This window comes from Python bivittatus, unplaced genomic scaffold (genome assembly GCF_059951505.1).
Source record: "Python bivittatus isolate LINGU-HERP-01145 unplaced genomic scaffold, Pbiv_v1 ctg000020_np1212, whole genome shotgun sequence".
Taxonomy (NCBI): Eukaryota; Metazoa; Chordata; class Lepidosauria; order Squamata; family Pythonidae; genus Python; species Python bivittatus.
Genome location: NW_028277030.1, coordinates 114,653,231 through 114,674,485, shown reverse-complemented (window position 1 = coordinate 114,674,485; position 21,255 = coordinate 114,653,231). Strand labels below are relative to the sequence as shown.

The following is a 21,255-nucleotide window of genomic DNA, read 5'->3' as shown; positions in this document are numbered from 1 at the left end:
CTTTTGCAGCAACAACACCGGAGGCTAACTCCTTTACTCCAAGGTGGCAGGAAATGACTCTAATCCACTGACATTAGTTCCACCATAGCTCTTAAAAAATGCCCCTAAAACTCCCTGTTGTTCACGCTGCCTGTAAGTATTCGAGTGATGACCAGCCATTTGCAGTTGTGGGTGAAAGCCTTTAATTGTCTGTACAGGAGGAAGGGGAGAACCTGCCACAGCAGCACCAGCAGGAACAGCTGCCCTCCGAAGTGGATAGCTTTGCGCCCATCGTCATGCCTGTGTCTGTCCCTGTAAAGGTTCTGTCGCCTGAGCCCAGCCAGCAGGCCAGTGATGGCTGTGCCCTGGCCAAAGACAAGCCTGTCTCAGACGATGAGATGCCTGTCCTTGTGAGGATGATTTATTCCCCTAAAGCCGTCAGCCCGCGTACCTCTTCTGTGAGTGTTCTCTTGCCACTGACTGTGCTGTAGGAGCCTAATGAGTCCCTTTGCATTACAGCAATGCCAAGGACCTTTCCGGTTGTTTCAAAGCCAGTGTTAATTATTTTTCTGTAATGTTCCAAATCTTTCAAAGCTGCAAACACAAAACAGAACACCAGAGGGATTTATTATCTTCAATGTTCTTTGTGCTTGCTTATCGTACTGTTGCTGCTGAGAGCCAGTGTGCTTTCTTCTTGAAAATGGTCTGCCTATGTGTTTGTGTGTGTGCACGTATGCCCGTGCATTTTGCTAGAAATGGTTTCCCAAGAATAAGTAGTGTTGAAAGGCTTGAGGCCGAAGCTTTCTTTTGCTCAGATAAGCTTCACTTTTTCTTCAGTAAATTATGGCTATAACTATCTGCTGTCTTAAGTGCGCAATTTGTGTGATGCAGCATGCAAGCCCAGCATTGGCCACTGGAGCCGGTGAGGCTAAGCAGCCCCGACATTTGCCTTGGATCTCCCATGCCAGTCAGCTGCCAGTTTAAAATTCCCACAGTGTTGCATTGGGTGCTTTGGGGGATTATGGGAAATTTATATTAGTAACCATCCATGAATGTAGAATCATGAAGGGCTTATGGGGGACACTTCACCAAGGACCCTCTTGTGCATGGACTTGGTTCTGATAGCGTGGATCAGACAGACAAGCGTGCCCAGAATCATACCATACATTCTGTCCTGCTTTAAGAGTAGGCTTGTCCTAGATTAGATAGTAGTGCACTTTTGCTGAATCCAGAGGAACAGTTGATAATCTTACAAAGGCAGAAATAATAATGCCAGATCTTGTCCTGCTATTGTTTCTTTCATCATTCCCATTTGGGGAACTGATGCTGCATAACTGATTTTTGGAGAGGTGCAGTGGGAAACACTGGGAGTAGACAGGCAGATGATCTTTAAATCTCTACCCTTCTTAGAAGTGTTTATCCTGGGGAACATTTAACAGATCTGCAGTGCATTGGTTCTCTCCTTTTTTGTGGTTTAATTGAATACCAGCTTCAGATAGGAGTTTGGAAAGAAACCTGTAAGGGGGAATTCCTTTTGCATTAGTTTCCTAACAAAATTTGGTATGCACTCTAGGCTGCAAATAAATACATTGCTGTCCAGGGCAAAGGACAGTTGTGGGGAATGGATCTGAGAAGCAGCAACTCCACAGTATCAAGCTCAATTAGGCTCATGTCTGGCATCCTAATGTAACTGCTTTTAAAATTTTAGGAAAACTTTTTAACAGATTTTCTAGATCACGCTTCACTTAAATACTGACTGATGGTTGTTTCCTGAAAGTCAAATGGCACCTTTGTCCAATCACTCTGTAAAGTTGTTGTTTTACTTTTTGTTTATAAAGAGTTTTTATGAAATAAATTTTTTTACAAAGCAACACTAAAGTGTGGACAATAAAAAAAAAGTCTGTAAACAAAATAAGCAGGAAGCAAAATCTGCAGCATATATTTTTAAAAAGTGACATACATGTAAATAGAGGAAGTCATGCATCAGTGAGAAAGGCCTGGTGAATACTTTAATAATGAAAGTGTATTACAAGACTAAACCAGGGGATGAAGCTATATGAGTTTAATATAGTTTTATATTTTTCAGGCTGTGCTGATGTACCAAAAGATTGGATCCCAGGTCAGCAGAAAGGTCTCTGGTTTACCACTGTCCATGCTAAATTTAATTTGATGAATATGTCTCACCAATCGAACAATCCCCCCTTTGATATACCATGAAAAACTAATGGTGGGAGGAATGTTGCTGTATTGTATTTACTTACTTACTTACTCACTACTGTTGTATCCTGCCTTCCACTAAGACATAGGGTCACTCCTTATTTTATCTTTATAATCTGTGTGATAGCTCAGTCTGAGAGAAAGGGATTGCCTTAAGTCGCCCAGTGTGCTCCGTAGCTAAGTGGGGATGTAGCTTTCCTCAGTCTTAATCCAACATTTTAAAGGGTTTTCATGGCAGATGCGGAAGATTAAAAGGGGGGGGGGTTAAAAATGCAATAGTGAAAATAAATAAATGCTACATTCCTATAAATTAAGTGCCTTCTTCAGTAAATAGCAACTCAAGAAAGGCATTAGGCAACTCAGTCTCCTGAGGCAGGAAATTCCATAATTTAGATAAAGCCGTCCATGGAGGTCCTTGTTCCCATTAATGGTCTTCACCATAGTTGTGACATAGAAAGAAATTGGATCTTAAAATGCTGGCAGGCTGGCATGGGAGGAAGCAATTTGGAAATTCCTCTTTTAATTAATTATAGCTTGGTTCCCAACAGTAAACAAGAAACGAGTAGATGTATTGCTCTGTTGATGTCAGAATGCAGCACCTGTAGGCTTGGAAGAATCATTGTTTGGTCCAAGTTTTCTGTTTCACTGGAAAATCAGTATTGGGGTAACAGATGTATGATTGAATACAGTCATTATTAAAATAACAAATGTTGTAAACTTCTATCCAGGATCCCAGTAGAAAGCACCACCAAAGTATCACCAACTCTGAAGAAAGCATCAAACCTTTTCAAGACAAGAAAAAATACCGCCACAGACCTGAACCACTCTTCATACCACCTCCTTCCTTCAACCTCAGTGCATCTCACTCAGGGGCTACGCTATACCAAAGCCAACTTCGCTCTCCCCGTGTCTTAGGAGACCATCTGATCGACAGGTCTCATGATCCCCCACCTTATACACCACCTCCCATGCTTAGTCCCATACGGCAAGGATCTGGACTCTTCAGCAGTGTCATCATATCTTCTCATGGTACACCTCACCCCCAGCTGCCCCTTACTCCTCTGACACCCACTCCTCGGATACTCCTCTGCCAATCTAGTAAGTATGTTGTATTATAGTATAGACATTGTTCACATAAGAACTGTCAGTTTTACTCGCTTGTGAATGGTAGAATGTTGGCTTAAATTGGTTCTGATTTGTGCTTCTCATACTGTTCCTGCACATCTATGTAGCAGATTCACTATTGCTCACATGCGTTCAAGAAGGAATGCAGAAAATGCACATATACTAATTTGGGCCATTCCCTTTATTTACCTCTAGAATATGGCCAAGAATTCCAGAATGGAGTTACAGATAGTCCTTGTTCAGTGACTATAATTGGGACCAGCAATTCAGTCGTTAAGCAGTGCAGTCACTAAGTGAAACCGCAACTGTGCTTATGATCTTACTTCAGCTTCCTTTGCTTTATAGACCTGCAAAGGTCGTAAATGCAAGGATTGGTCATAAAGTTACTTTTTCATCACCGTTGTAACTGCAAACGGTTGCTAAATGAGGCAGTTGATAAACGAGGACTACCTGTGTATAATTTCTACATAACTAACTTTGGAATGTACCAAACTTAGTTTGCAAGCGGAGGATAAACGGTTTGAATTGTCTCAGCATTAATAACTAAGTAAATGTAATACAGCAAAATGTTTTATATATTGGATAAAAAGTTTTAGCCCTGCCTTCTCCCCGACATGGTATGAACACAGAGAATTTTCACGGAAGAGCTTTCAAACATTTGACACTCTTCACTTTCCTGCAGCCTAATTTCATGTACTGTCAGATGAAAAATATGGAAATACTGATTATGTCCTTAGCATAGCATAAACTGGTTCCGCATTGGTCATCTGTTATCTGTGTGAGCTGCAAGGGACTATCATAACCAAATATTCTAGATATGCTCAATTTCTGGAACATCAATCAGCTGAGTGAAAAAAGTGCACAAAACTATGCTTTTTCATATTATTCACATCTTAATACAAAATATATGAGCTTTGTATTTTCTCAAAATATCTTAATGCAAGTTAAACCAAGGGATTGGCGGGTGGAGAGGGGTAAAGAGAGATTATGAATTTACCATAAATTCTGCTCAGGGGAATGAGTTCCATTTGCAGACTTTCCATTTTTACTGGAATAGGTTGATGCAAAGAACTGTGTCCTTGAAACTAGCAAATTTGACAGTTGCTACACCATATGGAAAAAGTTTTTTAATCTCATCACTGCAGATACAGAAAACTTGCTTTTGCAGTCTTGAATAATTTTCTTGGGAGTGTAAACTGAAATAGTCTTACAAAGGAGTGTCACATGCCAGGATCCTGCTAGTAATTGTTCGCAAAATAATGGGAAATGCATATATAAAGATATGCTTAAACATAGAGAATAGGTTTTACTTGATCAGACTGTTGGTCTGTTTAATAACATTGTCTGTTTGGACTGGGTACTAGCTCTCCACGGTGACATGCCACACTGGCCCTTTCCAGTTGTGTTGTAGAAGTCACATCATCCCTAGCCAGGCCTTGTTTCAACATATTTGGAGGGCATTAGATTGACAAATACCTTTCCTATTACTCGCTGTTCAAAACAGTGCCTAAGGGTCAACTGCATATAAATGGGTGCTCTTATAATGGTGTGATATCCTCTATTTAAATGTAATGTTGTTTTCTGTAAAGAGAGAAGGCAGACTTCAGAAAAGTGGTTTGTGAACAAAGACAAAAAAGGAAACTTGCTGAAAACTATATGATCATTTTTCTTTCAGATAGTATTGATGGAAACAGCGTCCCTGTGACCCCAAGACCTGGAGAGCAGACTATTGATATTGAACCGTAAGAACTAGTCTTTTGTAGAGAGAGATGTAATATCCATGCAACACAACTATTTTGGTTAGAGAGAGAGAGGAAGTGTGTGCTTCTTTTTAAAAAAATGGCTGGGGTGCAAATCATTCCTTTGTGTCTGTCTGGTATTCCTGTGTGTGCATCAAGGCCTCTTTTCTTATTTTGTTTACATTCAACTTGTTACATTGGTAGCTAGTTTTGAATGGTTTTCAGAGCAACATATTGAAGTATTATAAAACTGCAGGCCTGAACTAAACCATGAAGTATGACCTCAGATGTTGGCATCGGTGTCATATTGGGAAATGAAAGCTTAGCATGGCTTTGGACAAGCATCAGTTTGCTTATGAGAGAAAATAGATGAGAGTCCGATATAATTTCCTTCCATTCTTTGTAACCAATTCAGGTTCAGATCTAGTCTTGAATTTGCAGTTGCATACAATTTTAGAATTGTCCAGAACAAAGGCAGAGTATTCAGATTAATAGCCGAGATTGGCAAGCACACACATTTAAAAAAGAAAGAAAAACAAAGCAGAAACTGGCCAAGCAAGGCCATGATTAGCTTGATCCCTTGCAAACTAACCCTGGTTTATTTCTAGATTTTTTTAACAAATTGCAGTTAAACAGTCTTGGTGTCATTTGTAAACACATCAACCCCTTCTTCAATTAAGTAATTAGGGAGGAAGAGTGTTTTAGATTATTGATCTTTTCTTTGCAACACAAAATAAATGTTTACATTTCATCTTTGCACTGCAAGAAATTCTAACAAACAGAATTTTGATTTGCTTTGAAGCCAATATGGAGGTTGTTTTTTTTTTTTTAACTCAGACTGTCTACTTAGTCTTTAACTGTTTCATAGCTCTCAACAATAAATAATTCCAGAACCAGTTATCAAACCACATCTTAGAACATAGACATACAAATTACGATACACATTAGACCAAAACTACATCTATACCGCTATCTATTTATTTATTGAAACTATTTCATCCCATTTTTCTACATAAAAGTACTCAGCTTAATACAGTGTGAGAACTCAGCTTAGTTTGGGAAGTAAGGAAATCCTGAACTATATATTTTATTTATTTGTCAAATTTATATAGCTGCCCATCTCACAAAAAGTGACTGGGCAGTGTACAATAAAGCCTCCTATTAAAACATACTACAAAACCAATTAAAACAGTAAGCATAGATAAAAACAAGACCACAAGCAGAACTTCACACATAATGCAGCCAACATGTGGGCTCCCTATTACCAGGGGATCCCCAGGCTTGCTGAAAAAACCATGTTTTGAGGGTTTTCTGGAAGGCAGTAAGGGTTGGGGCTAACCTCACCTCGGGAGGGATGATGTTCCAGAGGGCGGGGGCCACAGCAGAAAAGGCTTGCCACCTAGGCTCCATCAGATGGGACTGTTTTGCAGACGGGACCCACAGCATGCCTCTCCTGCCGGACCTGATGGGATGGGTAAATATAATCAGAAATAGGTGGTCAATTTATGTATTGTTCATTCATAATAAGAAGGTGATGCCCCTGAGAGACAGTATTTTCCTGGATCCTTTTTGGATGATTCTGGTGAAGAACCCGGTATGTCATCCACTCAGCTTGTTTCTGTAAGGAAACAATCTACTTTATATGAAGTTTCCACTTCATGAGTTTTACCTTTGCCACTTCTGCTTTCAGCCTTAATATTGTTGTGATAATTTCTTCCTGCCATTATGTTTTTCTTAAGTCCTTCTCCTCAGAGGAGGAACATCCTGCAGTGGACCTACATTTTTAACGCTTTAAATACCTTTATTGCTTTGAGGCGTATCAACATTGGCTCAAGATTCCAGGCAGAGATCCCTGAACTTAAAGACATAGCATTGGTGGAAAAGGAGGATCACAAGGCAACTTTAGTTTGGAAACCATGGCCAGAACTGGAGGACAAAACTTTCCAACAAAGAGGTACTATATTTTTATCCTACCTAAAGGAGTGAGTTTGTGCTTTGTTTTGTGTATATGGCCACCACTCACCAAGCCCACTTTGGGTAGCTAACAAGTATTAATCCTAATTCATAGTTTAAAATAAAAAAGTGAGTAGTTTCAGAATTGCTCCCTTTTAGCTTTAAAAATTTAGATTTTCTTGGCATTTCACTGCAAAACCATAGGATTGAATCAAGTCTGTGTTCAGTAGAGTTCCACCATTGTTAGAGAACAGGAGAGCATGACAGTTTATTCTGATTAACCTCCAGAACATTATGAGTGTGGAAGGAAATATAAGACACCAGAGGAGGAAGGAAAATCAGGAATAAAATGGTTTACTTACCCATTTTCTTTAGAAGCAACCCTCCGTTGGATCCTAGGTCACTTCCCAAATGGAAAGGATCCTTTCATTCACAGAGGTGGATACTTGGACCTGACACATAATATAACAACTAAATGGATTTGATAAATAAATAAATATTATTTTTAGGACTGCTTTTATGTTGCCTTTTAATGAATTTTATCTTTGCTGTAAACCGCCCAGAGTTGTTTCAATGAGATGGGCGGTGACAAATTTGATAAATAAATAAAGCAACTACCATGGTACATTGAACCCTATGTTGTTCATGTAAATTCTTCATTGGGCTATCTTTGTACCCCCAAAGTTTGCTTTCTTCAAAAGACCATATTCGCTAAGAAACCAGTCTTGCAATTATTCTGTGGAATAATTTCTATATTCTTGAAGTCTTTACCCCTGTATTCCTTGCAATATTTTGCAATGGGAGTTAACCCTCATTTTCACACACACACTCATGTGTACATGCTCACACACAGAGACAGACACTTAGGAATGAACCAGGAAAAAAGTTACAAAAAGAAAAAAAATCTCTTCCAGATGTCTTGAAGTGGAATAATTACAAAAATACTATTTCCCTCCTCAGCCTGTTTTAAGAACTTAATGAGAAAACAGTAGGCCTTCATTTGTTTCACCTTTCTTTTCATTTTAATATGAATGTATTGGTTTCCTGATATTTAATAGGTTAACTATACGTGTTTTTAAAAAACTGATATACCATAGTTATATCAGTTAAATTCATAATTGTTCAGCAGCACATAAATGTGAAATGTGTTTTTGTTTTGTTTGTTTGTGAGGTTTACATCCTTGCTTTAAAAAATACTATAAATGCTTCAGATAGCTTCCAGGTTGCATCTCAACCTTATTGGCTTAGGAATATTTCTCTTTGTCCTCTTGCACTCATACTCAAATCTACCTCACAAAGATTGTGCAGTGCACATTTCTACTACATATGCTTTCTTTGTTCATCATTCAATTTGGTTGATTTGTAGTGTGGCAATTAATTGCTTTCTTAAACAGGTAGTTAATCTTAAAATCATAGAATGTAAGAAGGGATCTGAGGATCATCAGTCCTCAGTACAGAAATCCAACACTGTAACATCTCTGACAGATGGCCATTCATCTTGTGTTTAAACATCTCCAACAAAAGGGTTCATAATCTCACAAGGCAATCTGTTTTATGTCTTTCCATCACTCTAAAGCCTCAGGATGTCCGTGCTGCCCAATCTGAACATGGCCCATGGGAGGCAATCCTGACTGCTCTAACCATTAGGAAATATTTTCTGATTCTTGCCAAAACCTGTGTCCTTTGGGGTTTTTTTTGTCCTGTCTTCTGGAACACTTCTGAACAATTCTGCCCTGTCTTCTACATGACAAACCTTCTAACAGTTGAAAATAGCTGCCCTGTCCCCCCAAGGTTTTCTGGTTTTCAGGCTAAATGTGCCCAACTTACCTTTATGTAACATCCATCCATCCATCCATCCATCCATCCCTCTATCTATCTTTGTAGACCAGCTTTTTCCAACTGGCTGTCCCTCAGACAGATGTGCACTTAGTCAATTTGGCTTTGGCCACAAGTTGGGAAGCACTGGTATAAACAAGTAACTTACATCTTTTACCCTGTTCAGTCTCCTGCTACTTTAATGCTTGGTCTATTCCACCACTGCCTGTTTTTGTTTTATTTTTTAAAAAATAACATTTTTTTACATATGTTCATCCATCCCTTTTAGGCAAATTAGTGCTGTTCCAGTGACGTGTGATACTTCTGCATTTATTTAGATATGAGATGACTAAGTGGGGTATGTGAATGTTATGGCTTCCCGTGCTTCAGTAAAATCCAGCGGACAGCATCACGAGGGAACCCTTCCTATGGGTCACTTGGGAAGCATGGACAACCCGTAGACTTCAGAATGGGGTTTAAAGGAAAATCCCAACAGCATTAATAGGATGTCCTCCACCCCCAACAATAAAGCAAGCTAAAAACAATCACAGAGAAAATTTCAAAAGAATAGAAAAACAATCACATCTGGAGGGGGGGAAATCTTTGAGAAATTGCAAAGATCTCAGCAAGTAATTAAAATGAACTGCCTCCTGTTGTGCCCCAGCTTTCTCAAAATAGGAATCCATACTTGTTAGAATTAGTGTCTTTATATTGGCTTTATGACATATTTGTCAAGTTTCTGTGTTCAATAGCTGAATTGTCTGAATTAATTTTGTTTTCTTCTTAAAGTGACCAATCTCTTAAATATGTGTTGTTCGAGCATATTAACTGGTGGAGGAACCAACATAGAATATGGTTTGCATTCTCTCTTTGAAGCTAAAGGAAATATTATGGTAAGTTACAGAGCATTTTAAAAATAGTAACAGATTTCATGAAGTAACTGGACATAAAGAAAATGTTTGAATAACTAATTGTGAAATAGTCTCACTTGCCAATAATGAGATTTTTCTTTATTTATTGAAACTTCTGAATCATTTCTAATAGTTCTGCTTTATTTTAAAAACCCATATCCAGCTTTTCTTTAAGGAGAAAAAAGTCTATGGCTGAAAATGTCTAGTAACTAACATAATATCTTCTATATTATGCTCACTCATAAGTAAATTCCAGTTCCACTCCACTCCACTCCACTCCACTCCACTCCACTCCACTCCACTCCATTCCATTCCATAGAACTGTACATAGGACTGCAACTTAGGCAAGAAAGAAGCTAAGTGAACAGGTCACTGCACAAACGAGTCCAGCAAAGGGCTCTGCTTCTGCAGTCTTAAAATGCAGCATATCATAGTCAAAGAACATTGGAAAACTGAAAATGTATTACCTGTTACTAAAAGAATGACTGTAATTCTAATAATTACAAACAACATACAATTCTGGTTTGCTTTGTCTCTGTTAATATTGCAGGTTGCTCTGGAGATGCTTCTTCTTTTGAAACCAAAAAGAGCAAAATCACATCCTCTAGCCAATTATCATTATGCTGGTAAGTTCTAAAATAGGTTTGAAAGGGACGCCTGCCAATTCCACATGGGAGCCTTTGTCAGGGCAGGTGGTATTGGCTAAGCATTGAGAAAGTCATTCATTTGACAGTACAAATAAAAATGGTTCTCGCCTGTTCCGTTTACTTTAGGTTCAGACCAGTGGACACCCTTTGAAAGAAAATTGTTCAACAAAGCACTGGCAACATATGGCAAAGATTTCATTTTTGTGCAGAAAATGGTGAGATGTTCTTCTCTCTTGTTTGGATGGCATTTCTGATCCTCTAGATACCAGCTTATTATATTAAAAAAAAAAGTCTAATTCCAGAGGTTATTGTCTTAAAGTGAAAGTTTGTATGTTTGAACTTAGTTGAGGTCCCAACTGCAAGAATTTGCACTTATTTTTAAAACACCTGTCAATTTGAGCATGAATTAGTTGCAGTAATTAGAGTGAAAACGATGTTGGGGGGAAAAAGATATATATCAGATTGTGAAGACCTGGGTTCAAGTCCCCTGCTCAGCTTTGAAGTTCACTGTTTGACCTTCAACAATCTCCTCTCTGTCTCAGTTTAATCTGTTTCAGAAGGGGAATTATCCTGAGTTTAAAATAGTTTAACCTTTTAGTCATGCTGACCAGGAGAAATGAATGTGTGTAGCACCCTAGTAAGATCCAAAACCAAGTTCAAATTTTTGATAACTGCTTCAAAGTTTTGAATTTGTGATAAAGTATACAGTATTAATGAATATATCTAAGAGATTTTTGTAGGGGGGGGTGTTTATTTATTTATGTATTTTATTTGTCCCCGCCCATCTCCCCACAATGGGGGACTCTGGGCGGCTTACAACACACTAAAAAACATAAATACCATTAAAAGTTATAAAACCAAACATTAGAAAAATAAACAACTAAAAAACCAAGAGGCCGCTGGGGGCACAGCATACCACTAAGGGGCCAGCCAACCCCACTTCTGATATCCTCCCTCCCTGCCCCAGGCCAGATGGCAGAGCCAGGTCCAAGTCCCTCCGAAAGGCCTGGAGTGAGGGGGCCTGTCTCACCTCCGGGGGCAAGATGTTCCAAAGGACGGGGGCCACAGCAGAGAAGGCCCGCCTTCTGGACCCTGCTAATCAAAGTTCTTTTACCGCGGAGATCCGGAGCATGCCCTCTCTGTGAGATCGGGTGGGACGGGTAGAGATCATGGGGGCGAGGCGGTCCTTCAGGTAGCCTGGCCCCATGCCATATAGGGCTTTAAAGGTGATAACCAACACCTTGAATTGGACCCGGAAGCAAACTGGTACCCAATGCAGCTCACGGAGCAGAGGTGTTATATGGGTCCTCCTTCGGGCCCCAAAAATTGCTCGCGCGGCCGCATTCTGGACCAGCTGAAGCTTCCGGATATTCTTCAAGGGTAGCCCCATGTAGAGCGCATTGCAGTAGTCTATCTGGGAGATAACAAGGGCATGAGTGACTGTCCTTAAGGCATCCCGATCCAGGAAAGGGCGTAACTGGTGCACAACCCGAAGCTGTGCAAAAGCCCTCCTGGCCACGGCTGCCACCTGCTCTCGAAGCAGGAGTCATGAGTCCAGGAGGACCCCCAAGTTACACACTGGATCTGTCTGGGGCAGTGCTATCCCATCCAGAACCAAGGATGACAACATCCCGGATACAGAGGAGCCATTAACCCACAGCCACTCCGTCTTGCCAGGGTTCAGCCGGAACCTCTTGTTCCCCATCCAGACCCTCACAGCCTCCAGGCACCGCGAGAGGGCGGAAACGGCATCACTTACCTCACCAGGGATGGAAATGTATAATTGAGTATCATCAGCATACTGATGATTCCTCATCCCATGATGACAGATGATCTCACCCAGCGGCTTCATATAGATGTTGAAAAGGAGCAGAGAGAGAACCGAACCCTGCGGCACCCCACAAAGGAGGGGCCGAGGATGGGACCTCTGGCTCCCTATCACCACCGATTGGGATCAGCCCCGGAAAAAGGAGGTGAACCAGCACAGAACTGTGCCGCCCACCCCCATATCCCTGAGCCGTCCCAATAGGATACCATGGTCGACAGTATCGAATGCCGCTGAGAGATCAAGGAGAGCAAGGATGGTCGCACTATCACCATCCCGCTCCCGCCAGAGATCATCCATAAGTGCGACCAATGCCATTTCCGTTCCATAACCGGGCCTGAAACCTGACTGATAAGGGTCCAGATAATCCGTTTCCTCCAGGACCCTTTGGAGGTGCGAAGCCACCACTTTCTCAACCACCTTCCCCAAGAAGGGGAAGTGGGAGACTGGATGAAAATTGTCCAGGACAGTGTTGCATATTAATGTTGTATGTTACCTGATAATGTGCTGATGCAGTGTTTTAATTATTGTTTGATTACAGGTGAAGTCTAAGTCAGTTGCACAATGCGTTGAATACTATTACACCTGGAAGAAAATCATGCATTTAGGACGACGGCACAGAACTCGGCATGCAGAAGTAAAAACTGAATGCCCAGTAAGCCTCGTTTCCTTTAGTTTTGAAGTAGATAAAGTTGCATTCTCCAGATACTTATATTTATATATTTGCCTATTACTTTTTCCCACCTGTGAGAAGAAACATTTCAGTAAGATAGTTGTACACAGGCCAAAACTTGATCCATGCTAGAAGAATGTATGTTACTTTATCCTAAAATACTGTTAATTGCAATTCTTAGCAATCAGCACTATAATGTAAAGTGTTTCTCTGTGTATAAAAATTGGTGTTACTGTTTCCTGTTTGGAATTACCAGTATGTTCTTGGGAGATCCATACTTGAGTGATAGGTATCTTTTGCATATCCAAAAGGAACCTGGAACCTCTCGTTTTAAAGAGTCAGGAAGTAAGTGATATAAAATAATTCTACTTGGAAAGCCATTGCCAGTCTAAATAGTATTAAGATATATGAATAAGGAATTGGACTTTGTATAAAGCAGGTTGCCTGGGTTCTTCCAGTGCAGAGGACTTGCCTTTCTGTATAAGGGTAGAGATACAAAGAACAGTTTTAGAGCAATGAGAGGAATGTGAAAGCACCTGGCCACATTCAGTTATTATGAATAATAGATTCTGTAAGGAGTAGTGATATGAATTAGTTTCCTCTCTAATTAAATAATTAATTTCCTCTCTAATTAAAAGTGGTTTTTTGAACCTGTCTCGCACCTCCCAGACAGATTTTTAAAAAATCAGAGCTGAAGAAGATTTGTCTTTATCTAGTTATCAGTTACCTTAGATCTACCTATTGGTGTTGAAACAAAGTAGGCACATGTGGGTTGGCTTCAATCCTTCTTTAAAACCTCTTTATCTAGACACCTAGATTTTCTTAAACAGTTGTTCCACTTTCACCTACTATCTCTTTGAATTTCAGACAAGTGGAGAAGATGAGGAATTGGAGGGTGAAGAACAGACTGAGGAAGAAAAAAAATCTGTAAAAGAGGATGCAGAGATTCAGAATTCTCCTGACCCACCGCCTGTTGCTGTTGCATCACCCATTAACCCTCCCTCTCTGCAGAGCCTTGGGCTGCCTGTGACCTCTTTTATCTGTGAAATGCCAGACTGTGGGGCTGTAGGTGTACTTGTTAATACATTACATTGTTCCAGAAGTGTGTGGATGTGGAGACAGCTAGACTATGCAGGTTCTGTGATTTCACAGTACCCATTCAGTAATAGATTTGGAAGCAAAATTTCTTACATTGATGCCTAGGGTGATATAGGCCTTAAGTATCAGGACAGCAGAGACTCAGGTTCAAGTCCACCTTCAACCATGGAAACATACTGGGTGTCTTTGAGCCAGTCACACAGCCCAGCCTTTGTCAGAGGGTGGATGAAATAAAATAAAGGAAGATCCATATATAAGCCACCTTGAACTCTTAAAGGAAATGTGATATATACCTCTCAACAAACAAGGAAAACACATGTACTTGTTCTAAAAGACAAACAGATCTATTGTTTAATTAATTCATGCTCAACCAAGATGGTACTTCAGCTATATGTGTAGGGTTCCCAAGAATTCTCCTGCCTACTCTTTAATTAGGCCTAGGCCTGTGGCTCCTAAATTCCATTTTTGTGTCCTCCAGAATCCATCTAACTACACAACAAAATTTCAACAGCAGGAGAGTTTCCTGCCATTTTAAAATAGAAACACATTTAAATTGTTATGTTCATCCTATAATATGATTCACATACAGCTGCAAATAAGGGGAGTGAGGTACAAATCAAAATGAAAATAATAAACCAGCCCCCCCCTAAAACAAATCCCCAAAGGTGGTCCTGCCCATTCCCCAATCCTCCCTACTTTGCTTATTATCCCCACCTATTGCTGTGTTCTTGCTGCTTTCTTCCAAAGTTGAGTGTGGCTCCAAGTGACTATAAAGTTGCTTATGCCTGGTTTAGTCTATACTTGGGATTAACCTCATGAATAGTAAAACTAAAGTATAACTTGAGTATCTTTTGTCATAGGTATTGGTTTAGAAATTTTCACAAATATGTTTTTGAAACCCAATAATGGACTGGAAAGACCATTGTTGGCCATTTGGCTTGATGAAGGTTTGAATGGATGGTCTCTGTTGACATGTTGATTTGATTGTAGCTGTTAGCCAAGACAGCTGAATTGAAATCTGTGTTCAGAAGCTGTGCTGAGGATGCATGGTGAGGTGGTCTTCATGCATATGATTGCCTGGTCAGAGATAAAAAGCTCAGAAAGAAGTTTGAAATTATCTGGCATGGCCAAATTAAGAGAATAGAATCGAGGCAAGTTACCATTAGAGGAACTCAGTGTCATTGCTGTGGATTTTTTTATCTTTAATTCAGAAAATGTATTTTTGGCTTATTTGCCCTCTAGATCTTCAGTTCCAGACAAGCCCTGAATGGCCATGCACGTATTCATGGTGGCACAAATCCTGTAGTCAAAACCCGCTGTGGTGGCCCTAGCACGAAACAAAAGCTGAATTCTCAGAACGACTACTGCTCTGTCAAGAGTTCCCCAGCTCATAGTACAACAAGTGGTGAGACAGATCCACCTACAGTTTTCCCCTGTAAAGAATGTGGCAAGTAAGTAAAGATACCAACTCACAAACTGGAATCTCTGACACTCTGTCCAGAAAACTCAGTGGAAATCACTCCCCAACAAAGTAAGGAAGTTGCCTTAATGAATAAGAGTAATTCTAATGCAGCCTTACCAGTGTGGTGCCTGATCCTGCTTGCTGGAAACTTTGGGAATTGTACTCCTAAAGTTGTACAATTGGACTCCAGAGGGCAACAAGACGCAGAAGACTGTTACAAATCACTGTATAAGCAGTGGTAAAATATAATGTGTACAATTCGGGCAGTACTGAGATGTCATAAGCCAAACCTAACCATCCCTTGGCATGAGATAGAGGATGAATTGATATAACATGTGGTTTATTTAGGTTTTAGCTTGACGTGATATGTGAATTCAGTTAATGCTGTTTATAGACCACAGTCTTCACTTACTGCAGTATGTGAACATAGTCCACAGGTTTGCCTAGGATTATGCTACCTCACCTAAGATAAGATTGCATCCCTTAAGGAAGCCCAGCAAGTGACACTTGTCCTCAGCCCTACTGAACTATTGGGTGATGCAGTAGAAAACTCCTTAGCAATCTGTTTTTAAAGCTATAAAATAGAAACAAAGAAGTATACCCTTGAAAGCTTTCAGCCTCACAGACTTCACATTTATAGGATCTCTCTATTTGGCAAAGGCATTAGAATTAAAGAATAGAATGCATCTGAGCATATGCTCACCCAGAAATGTCCTGTTTATGCCAGTATCACATCCTTTCACTTTAAGTCCACTCCTGGTTCCCTTCCTCCCTAAATAATAATTCCCACAACTTAATTAAGGGGGGGGGGCAGGGGAGGGTGGTTTTTAAATAGTTGTGAATTGAAATTTTTGCTGGTCTCTTGCAAAATGCCCAGGGAAGTACCACGAGCTTCTGATTAGGGATGTACACGAAACAAGTGTTTTGTTTTGAAGTTGAACAAAACAGCCCATGTGTTCTTGCTGATGGTGATAACACCTCAAGAACATGTTTCTTTGCAGCCCTGTTAAGTCATTCCCCTGTAACATCTGATCAGCAGTGAAGGGTCGGCCCCTTCTTCCCCACAGGAAGCATAATTCAGGGAGAACATATAATATACCTGTGTAATTTATACAGATTCCTCTTTTTTCTCCCTTCCTTTTCATATTAGGATGTTTTTCAAAATCAAAAGTCGTAATGCTCACATGAAGACCCACCGCCAGCAGGAAGAACAACAGAGGCAGAAAGCCCAGAAGGCTGCTGTTGCAGCTGAAATGGCGGCCACAATAGCAAGGACTACGGGGTCACCTGGGCATAGCTTGATTCCACTGGATCATTTAGACTTGATAAAGCATGTTGAACAAGCAGATGACCTTGACAGCGATGTTGTACAGGAACTGGGAGAAGTCATTGACAATGCTGAAGTGATAAACCCAAGCCTCTTACTGGACGAAGAAGATTCAGAGTTGCTTCAGGATGATGTTGAGCTGTAGACAAAATGAGCCACATCTGTAAAATTACAGATACCAGTTGAAATCAGTTTCCTCCAGTGAGAGGGCTATATTTCTTATTTCCCTTTTATTTTAAACTGTTTCTGTAGTTGGACTCTTTTAAATCCAGAACTGGAAAAACACATCTGTCTCGTGATGTTCTTTCTCTCCTTTCTTTTTTAAAAGTGAGGGGAAATGTTCTGTTTTCTAAAGGAATCTTGTGTAATATATTGGAATGAAATATTCTGAAAAGTTCATATATCTTAAACTTTCAAAAGAAATGTAACTTTCTTTAAATTCCTCAGGATACTTTCTTTTCCTCACCTCTATTAATTCTGGCCTCAAAAAAGCCTGCAACAGGACTGTCAGATGGCAAAAATAAGTCACTGATAACTGCATCTTCAACCCAAGATGCACATGGAATAAATTGTTAGTATCTCGCAATTTTGGACCAGCGTAAGCTAATATGGACCTTCTGCTTGGGCCCATATTCCATCCGATTCAATTCTTTCCTCTAGCACCAAAGGTTTTACACCAAATGTAAATTCTGAAGGCATCTTTATTTTTTTTTCCTAACAAGATGTAAATGGATGTTCTGTTTGCTTGGGCACATGCAGATAGATGGCAATATGTCCTGCTTTGGTTTACTTGGATCTGGAAGAAAGAAGCAACCAAGAAAATAGAAGGAATGACTAGATCATTCCTCCAAGTAAAAGTTTTTATTATCACCAAATGTAATATGAATCAAACTCTTCCTTTTCAAGGGTTTCCATAGTCATAATGCACACTTCAGAGCTTCCAATTTAGAAGATTCAGAAGGAACAGGGTCAGTGAATGTAGAAGTATCTGGAGATTGTAGAAAGACTTTTGATTTCACAGTGACAGAATTGCTGAGGCAAACTCACCCCCTTTTTACAGAAGATTCTTGGATTGTGTGTAAATTAATGATTGAGGAAGTGAAGTATCACCAATTTGTACAGTAAATCAGTTGCTAAAAAGTTGTCTTTGAAAGTATAGGTACAATATGCTACCTTTAACTTTGCAGCAGTGTTCTCCTGAGAAGGTACAAGTCAAAATCTTTCCTCACAGAAAGAAGAGGGAAAAAATGTCCCATCTTCAGATAAATCGGTTTATATATGTTTGTTAAAATTCTTCCAAATAGAAAAGAAGAATAGTTTTGCACTTTGTCTCTGATCATAAATTTTATGTGGCTGCTGGGTCTCAGTGGCTTCAAAATGCACATATATTTGGGTATAGAGTGCACACACACCTTGGTGCTCTTCTATTCACTTTTGTAAATTGAAATATATCATCATGAAAATGTGTGCAAAACCTAGATGGAACATGCAGGTTTTGGTCATTGCCAAAGACTTTAAAAGCTGCCATGCATATAATTGGTTGATGGGGTTACTGTAAATGTACTGAATGTTGTCCTTTTTATGCCTGCCAACTGTCTCTTATGGACTCACAGGTTTGAAACTATAAGTAAGTCCAATAACTTTATACAAGATTGGGAGACCTATGTTGTGTTTGTGTGTTAAGCCTCTCATTTTAACTATATAACCAAAATACAGAGCTGCAATTAATGTTTAAACAGCTTTCACATTTGATAACAGTAACGAAATTCAGGTTTTTTTCCATTTTGTTTTTACATTGTGTCACTTACTGACAATTCATTCAATGACCGGTGCCTGTGCCCCAGTGGTCACGTGATTAAAATTTGGGCGCTTGGCAGCCTGCCTGCACTTATGACCGCAGGGGCACTGCAACTCCCCCCACCTGCCTATCTCCCCCCCCCAATCTGTGCCTTTTTGGCCCCCCGCGCTCTGCTGCCCCAGATGACCTTGCCGTCTTCTTGCTTCTGCTGCTGACGAGGCGTGCCCGGCCGGGCTGCTGGGCCGGGCTGGGCTGGGCTGGCTTCGGCTGCAGAAAAAGAAAAAAAATGCTAAAGGCAGCCCCTCAGTGGCAGTGTGCTAAAACGCCCCTTTTCACTGTGCTCCTGGCTGGGGCTGGAGCTGGCTTCAGCTGCGGAAAAAGGAAAAAAACACCCCAAAGCAGTCACTTTACTAGGTCCAGCCCCCCCAAGAGCTCTTTGCAAAGGGACTGCTTTGGTGTTTTTTTTCTTGAGCATGGTGAAAAGGGGCATTTTAAAATGCTGCCATTGAGGGGCTGCCTTCAGCATTTTCTTTTTTCTTTTTCCACAGCTGAAGCTGGCCCAGCAGCCAGGCCAGGCATGCCTCATCAGCAGTGGGAGCAAGAAGACAGCAAGGTTAACTGGGGCAATGGAGGGCAGGGTGGCAGGGGGGTTAAAAGACATAGATGGGGGGAGATAGGTGAGTGGGACTGGGCTGGGGTGGATGCGGCCCTGGGGTGTGGCAAGCAGCCCCAGAGCCGCACAGTTCTGGGGGTGGTTGCCACTCTGCAAGGCAGGGTGCAGGATGGCCAAAAGGGCAAAGTTGGGGGGGAGATAGGCAGGTGGGGGAGTTGGAGGCAGTCCCTTACCTTACCGAGGCTCAGGGCTGGGAGGAACCAAGCTCGGAATGGCTTGAATTTGCTTAACAATGGCAAGTGAAATTGCTGGGATTGCCATCGCTAAGCGAAGCTGTCATGTGACATCTCGCTTAATGACCACATCACTTAGCAACCTAAATTCTGGTCCCAATTGTGGTCATTAAGCGAGGACTACCTGTATGTTACTGGTTTTAGCAATACATGAGGCTGCAAATTTAAGTCCAACTTTAATCTCCTCCAATATAGTAATTATGGTTATGTTTCTTCCCTTTCCTGATTTTGTTACATTATACAAACAGAGGAGTGTTTTATGATAACCTTGTGCTAAACAAATGAGGATCAAAATCCCCCTCCCCCCTTTTCCCCTTCAGTTGTGTTTGAGCATGATTTCATGGATCAGTATGTTCAAGTTTGGAATATCCTAGCTAGACAGTGCTTTCAACACCAGGAGTGGGTTCATTTTCTAATACAATTCTCTAGTATAAATCGTATTATCAATGAACAGAGAGAGTTCAAAGTTATGTGACAGCAGAAAATTCTTTTATTCTGTATTTGCACAGTCATGGACATTTTCATGAGAGCCAGATCTTAGTATTAGAGAACTTAATAGTCTTAAAGATGTTTCTGTCAAAGCTAATTTTACACGACCAAATTCTGAAGTTCCTACTCTTCAAAGCTTTGCTAGTCACGGCCACCAGTGCTACTTGTTCTAGATGTCGTCGTGGCTGTGTTTGAATTAGTTCTGTGCCTAATTACAGATTACATTAATCACATGAAAATCAGCCAAGTTCTGATTATCAGTAATACCAAAGGTTACCTTCCAGTAGTCAATAGGCTGTAAGGTGCAAATTATCATTCCAGAGTCATAACAAGAGGGAGAAAAAAAGACTCTTAGTTCTTGGGAACTCTTTTTTCCTCTGATATGTATGAATTCTGTAACAAATTGAAGAGAGTGGATAAAAGTATAAAGCTCACAATAGGTCATTCCAAGCTGATCTGTATTACTTGCATACTAGACTATAATAAGGCAGATTTTTTTACCTTTACTAAGAAGCCTATGCATCAGGCCATTATTCATCTCAAGAAACATTAGGGTTTAGCCTTCCTCAACCTACATCCTTCAGATGAGTTGAGGCTGGGTCTCAAAATTTTCATCCAGTATGGTCAACAAGCTGAACATTGTAGTCCAACAAATTTGGAGGCTCTTTCAGGCTACCATAGATTCTAAGTATCCATAGAATAAGTCTCTAATATAAAATTGTTCCTGGTTATGTCTTTAGACTTATAACCATGGCACTAGTACCATTGAACTGTATTCCTACAATGCACTGGAAGGTATTATGGGTAAAATTAAAGGTCTTACAATCGCTCATTGGACTAATTCATGATGAACCTGTTAAAATATGGTTTTATTTTAAATTATGTAAAACAATTGTGGATATACTGACATGCCATAAAATAACTTAAGAGAATCTCAAAAGAATCCTTGGAAGAATATTGGTACTTATATAAAAATGTTGCCATGATAAATTTCACTGAAATATGTTTCAGTATTTTGCCAGAAAACTTATGGGTCTTTTTTTTTTCATTTGCTGAAGTTTTGTGTTTATCAATTATTTCAGTAACAAATTAGTTAAAGATTGTACATAACCTAAGAAAAAAGGAAAATATATTTTAATGGAGAAATCTTATTTTCAGATCTATTTAACTGCTGATAGATTGTTACAAAAAAAAAAGTTGTAAATTTCTGAGTTACAGTGTAGTGTAAAAATATTTGGTTTAAAAAAACATTTAGTATAGTTCTTTTATTTTTTATTTTATTTTATTTTAT

At 40.1% G+C, this 21,255-nt stretch overlaps 1 protein-coding gene across 17 annotated transcripts in view; it reads left to right on the top strand.

Moving 5' to 3' along the window:
• The window catches only part of TRERF1 (transcriptional regulating factor 1), an 80,905-nt gene extending 59,650 nt beyond the window's left edge, over positions 1-21,255 (top strand). For 7 of the 17 annotated variants that reach the window (XM_088147289.1, XM_025169171.2, XM_015888752.3 and 4 more), the window contains exons 5-16: positions 198-437; positions 2,066-2,110; positions 2,925-3,294; positions 4,997-5,063; positions 6,875-7,014; positions 9,618-9,721; positions 10,290-10,365; positions 10,513-10,601; positions 12,753-12,866; positions 13,752-13,949; positions 15,225-15,433; positions 16,595-21,255. In XM_088147289.1, coding sequence (XP_088003415.1) covers positions 198-437; positions 2,066-2,110; positions 2,925-3,294; positions 4,997-5,063; positions 6,875-7,014; positions 9,618-9,721; positions 10,290-10,365; positions 10,513-10,601; positions 12,753-12,866; positions 13,752-13,949; positions 15,225-15,433; positions 16,595-16,916 — 1,974 coding nt within the window. In that variant the 3' untranslated portion in view covers positions 16,917-21,255. The remainder of the gene's footprint in view (positions 1-197; positions 438-2,065; positions 2,111-2,924; positions 3,295-4,996; positions 5,064-6,874; positions 7,015-9,617; positions 9,722-10,289; positions 10,366-10,512; positions 10,602-12,752; positions 12,867-13,751; positions 13,950-15,224; positions 15,434-16,594) is intronic. The other 10 variants (XM_088147354.1, XM_088147375.1, XM_025169174.2 and 7 more) reach the window with 5 other exon arrangements.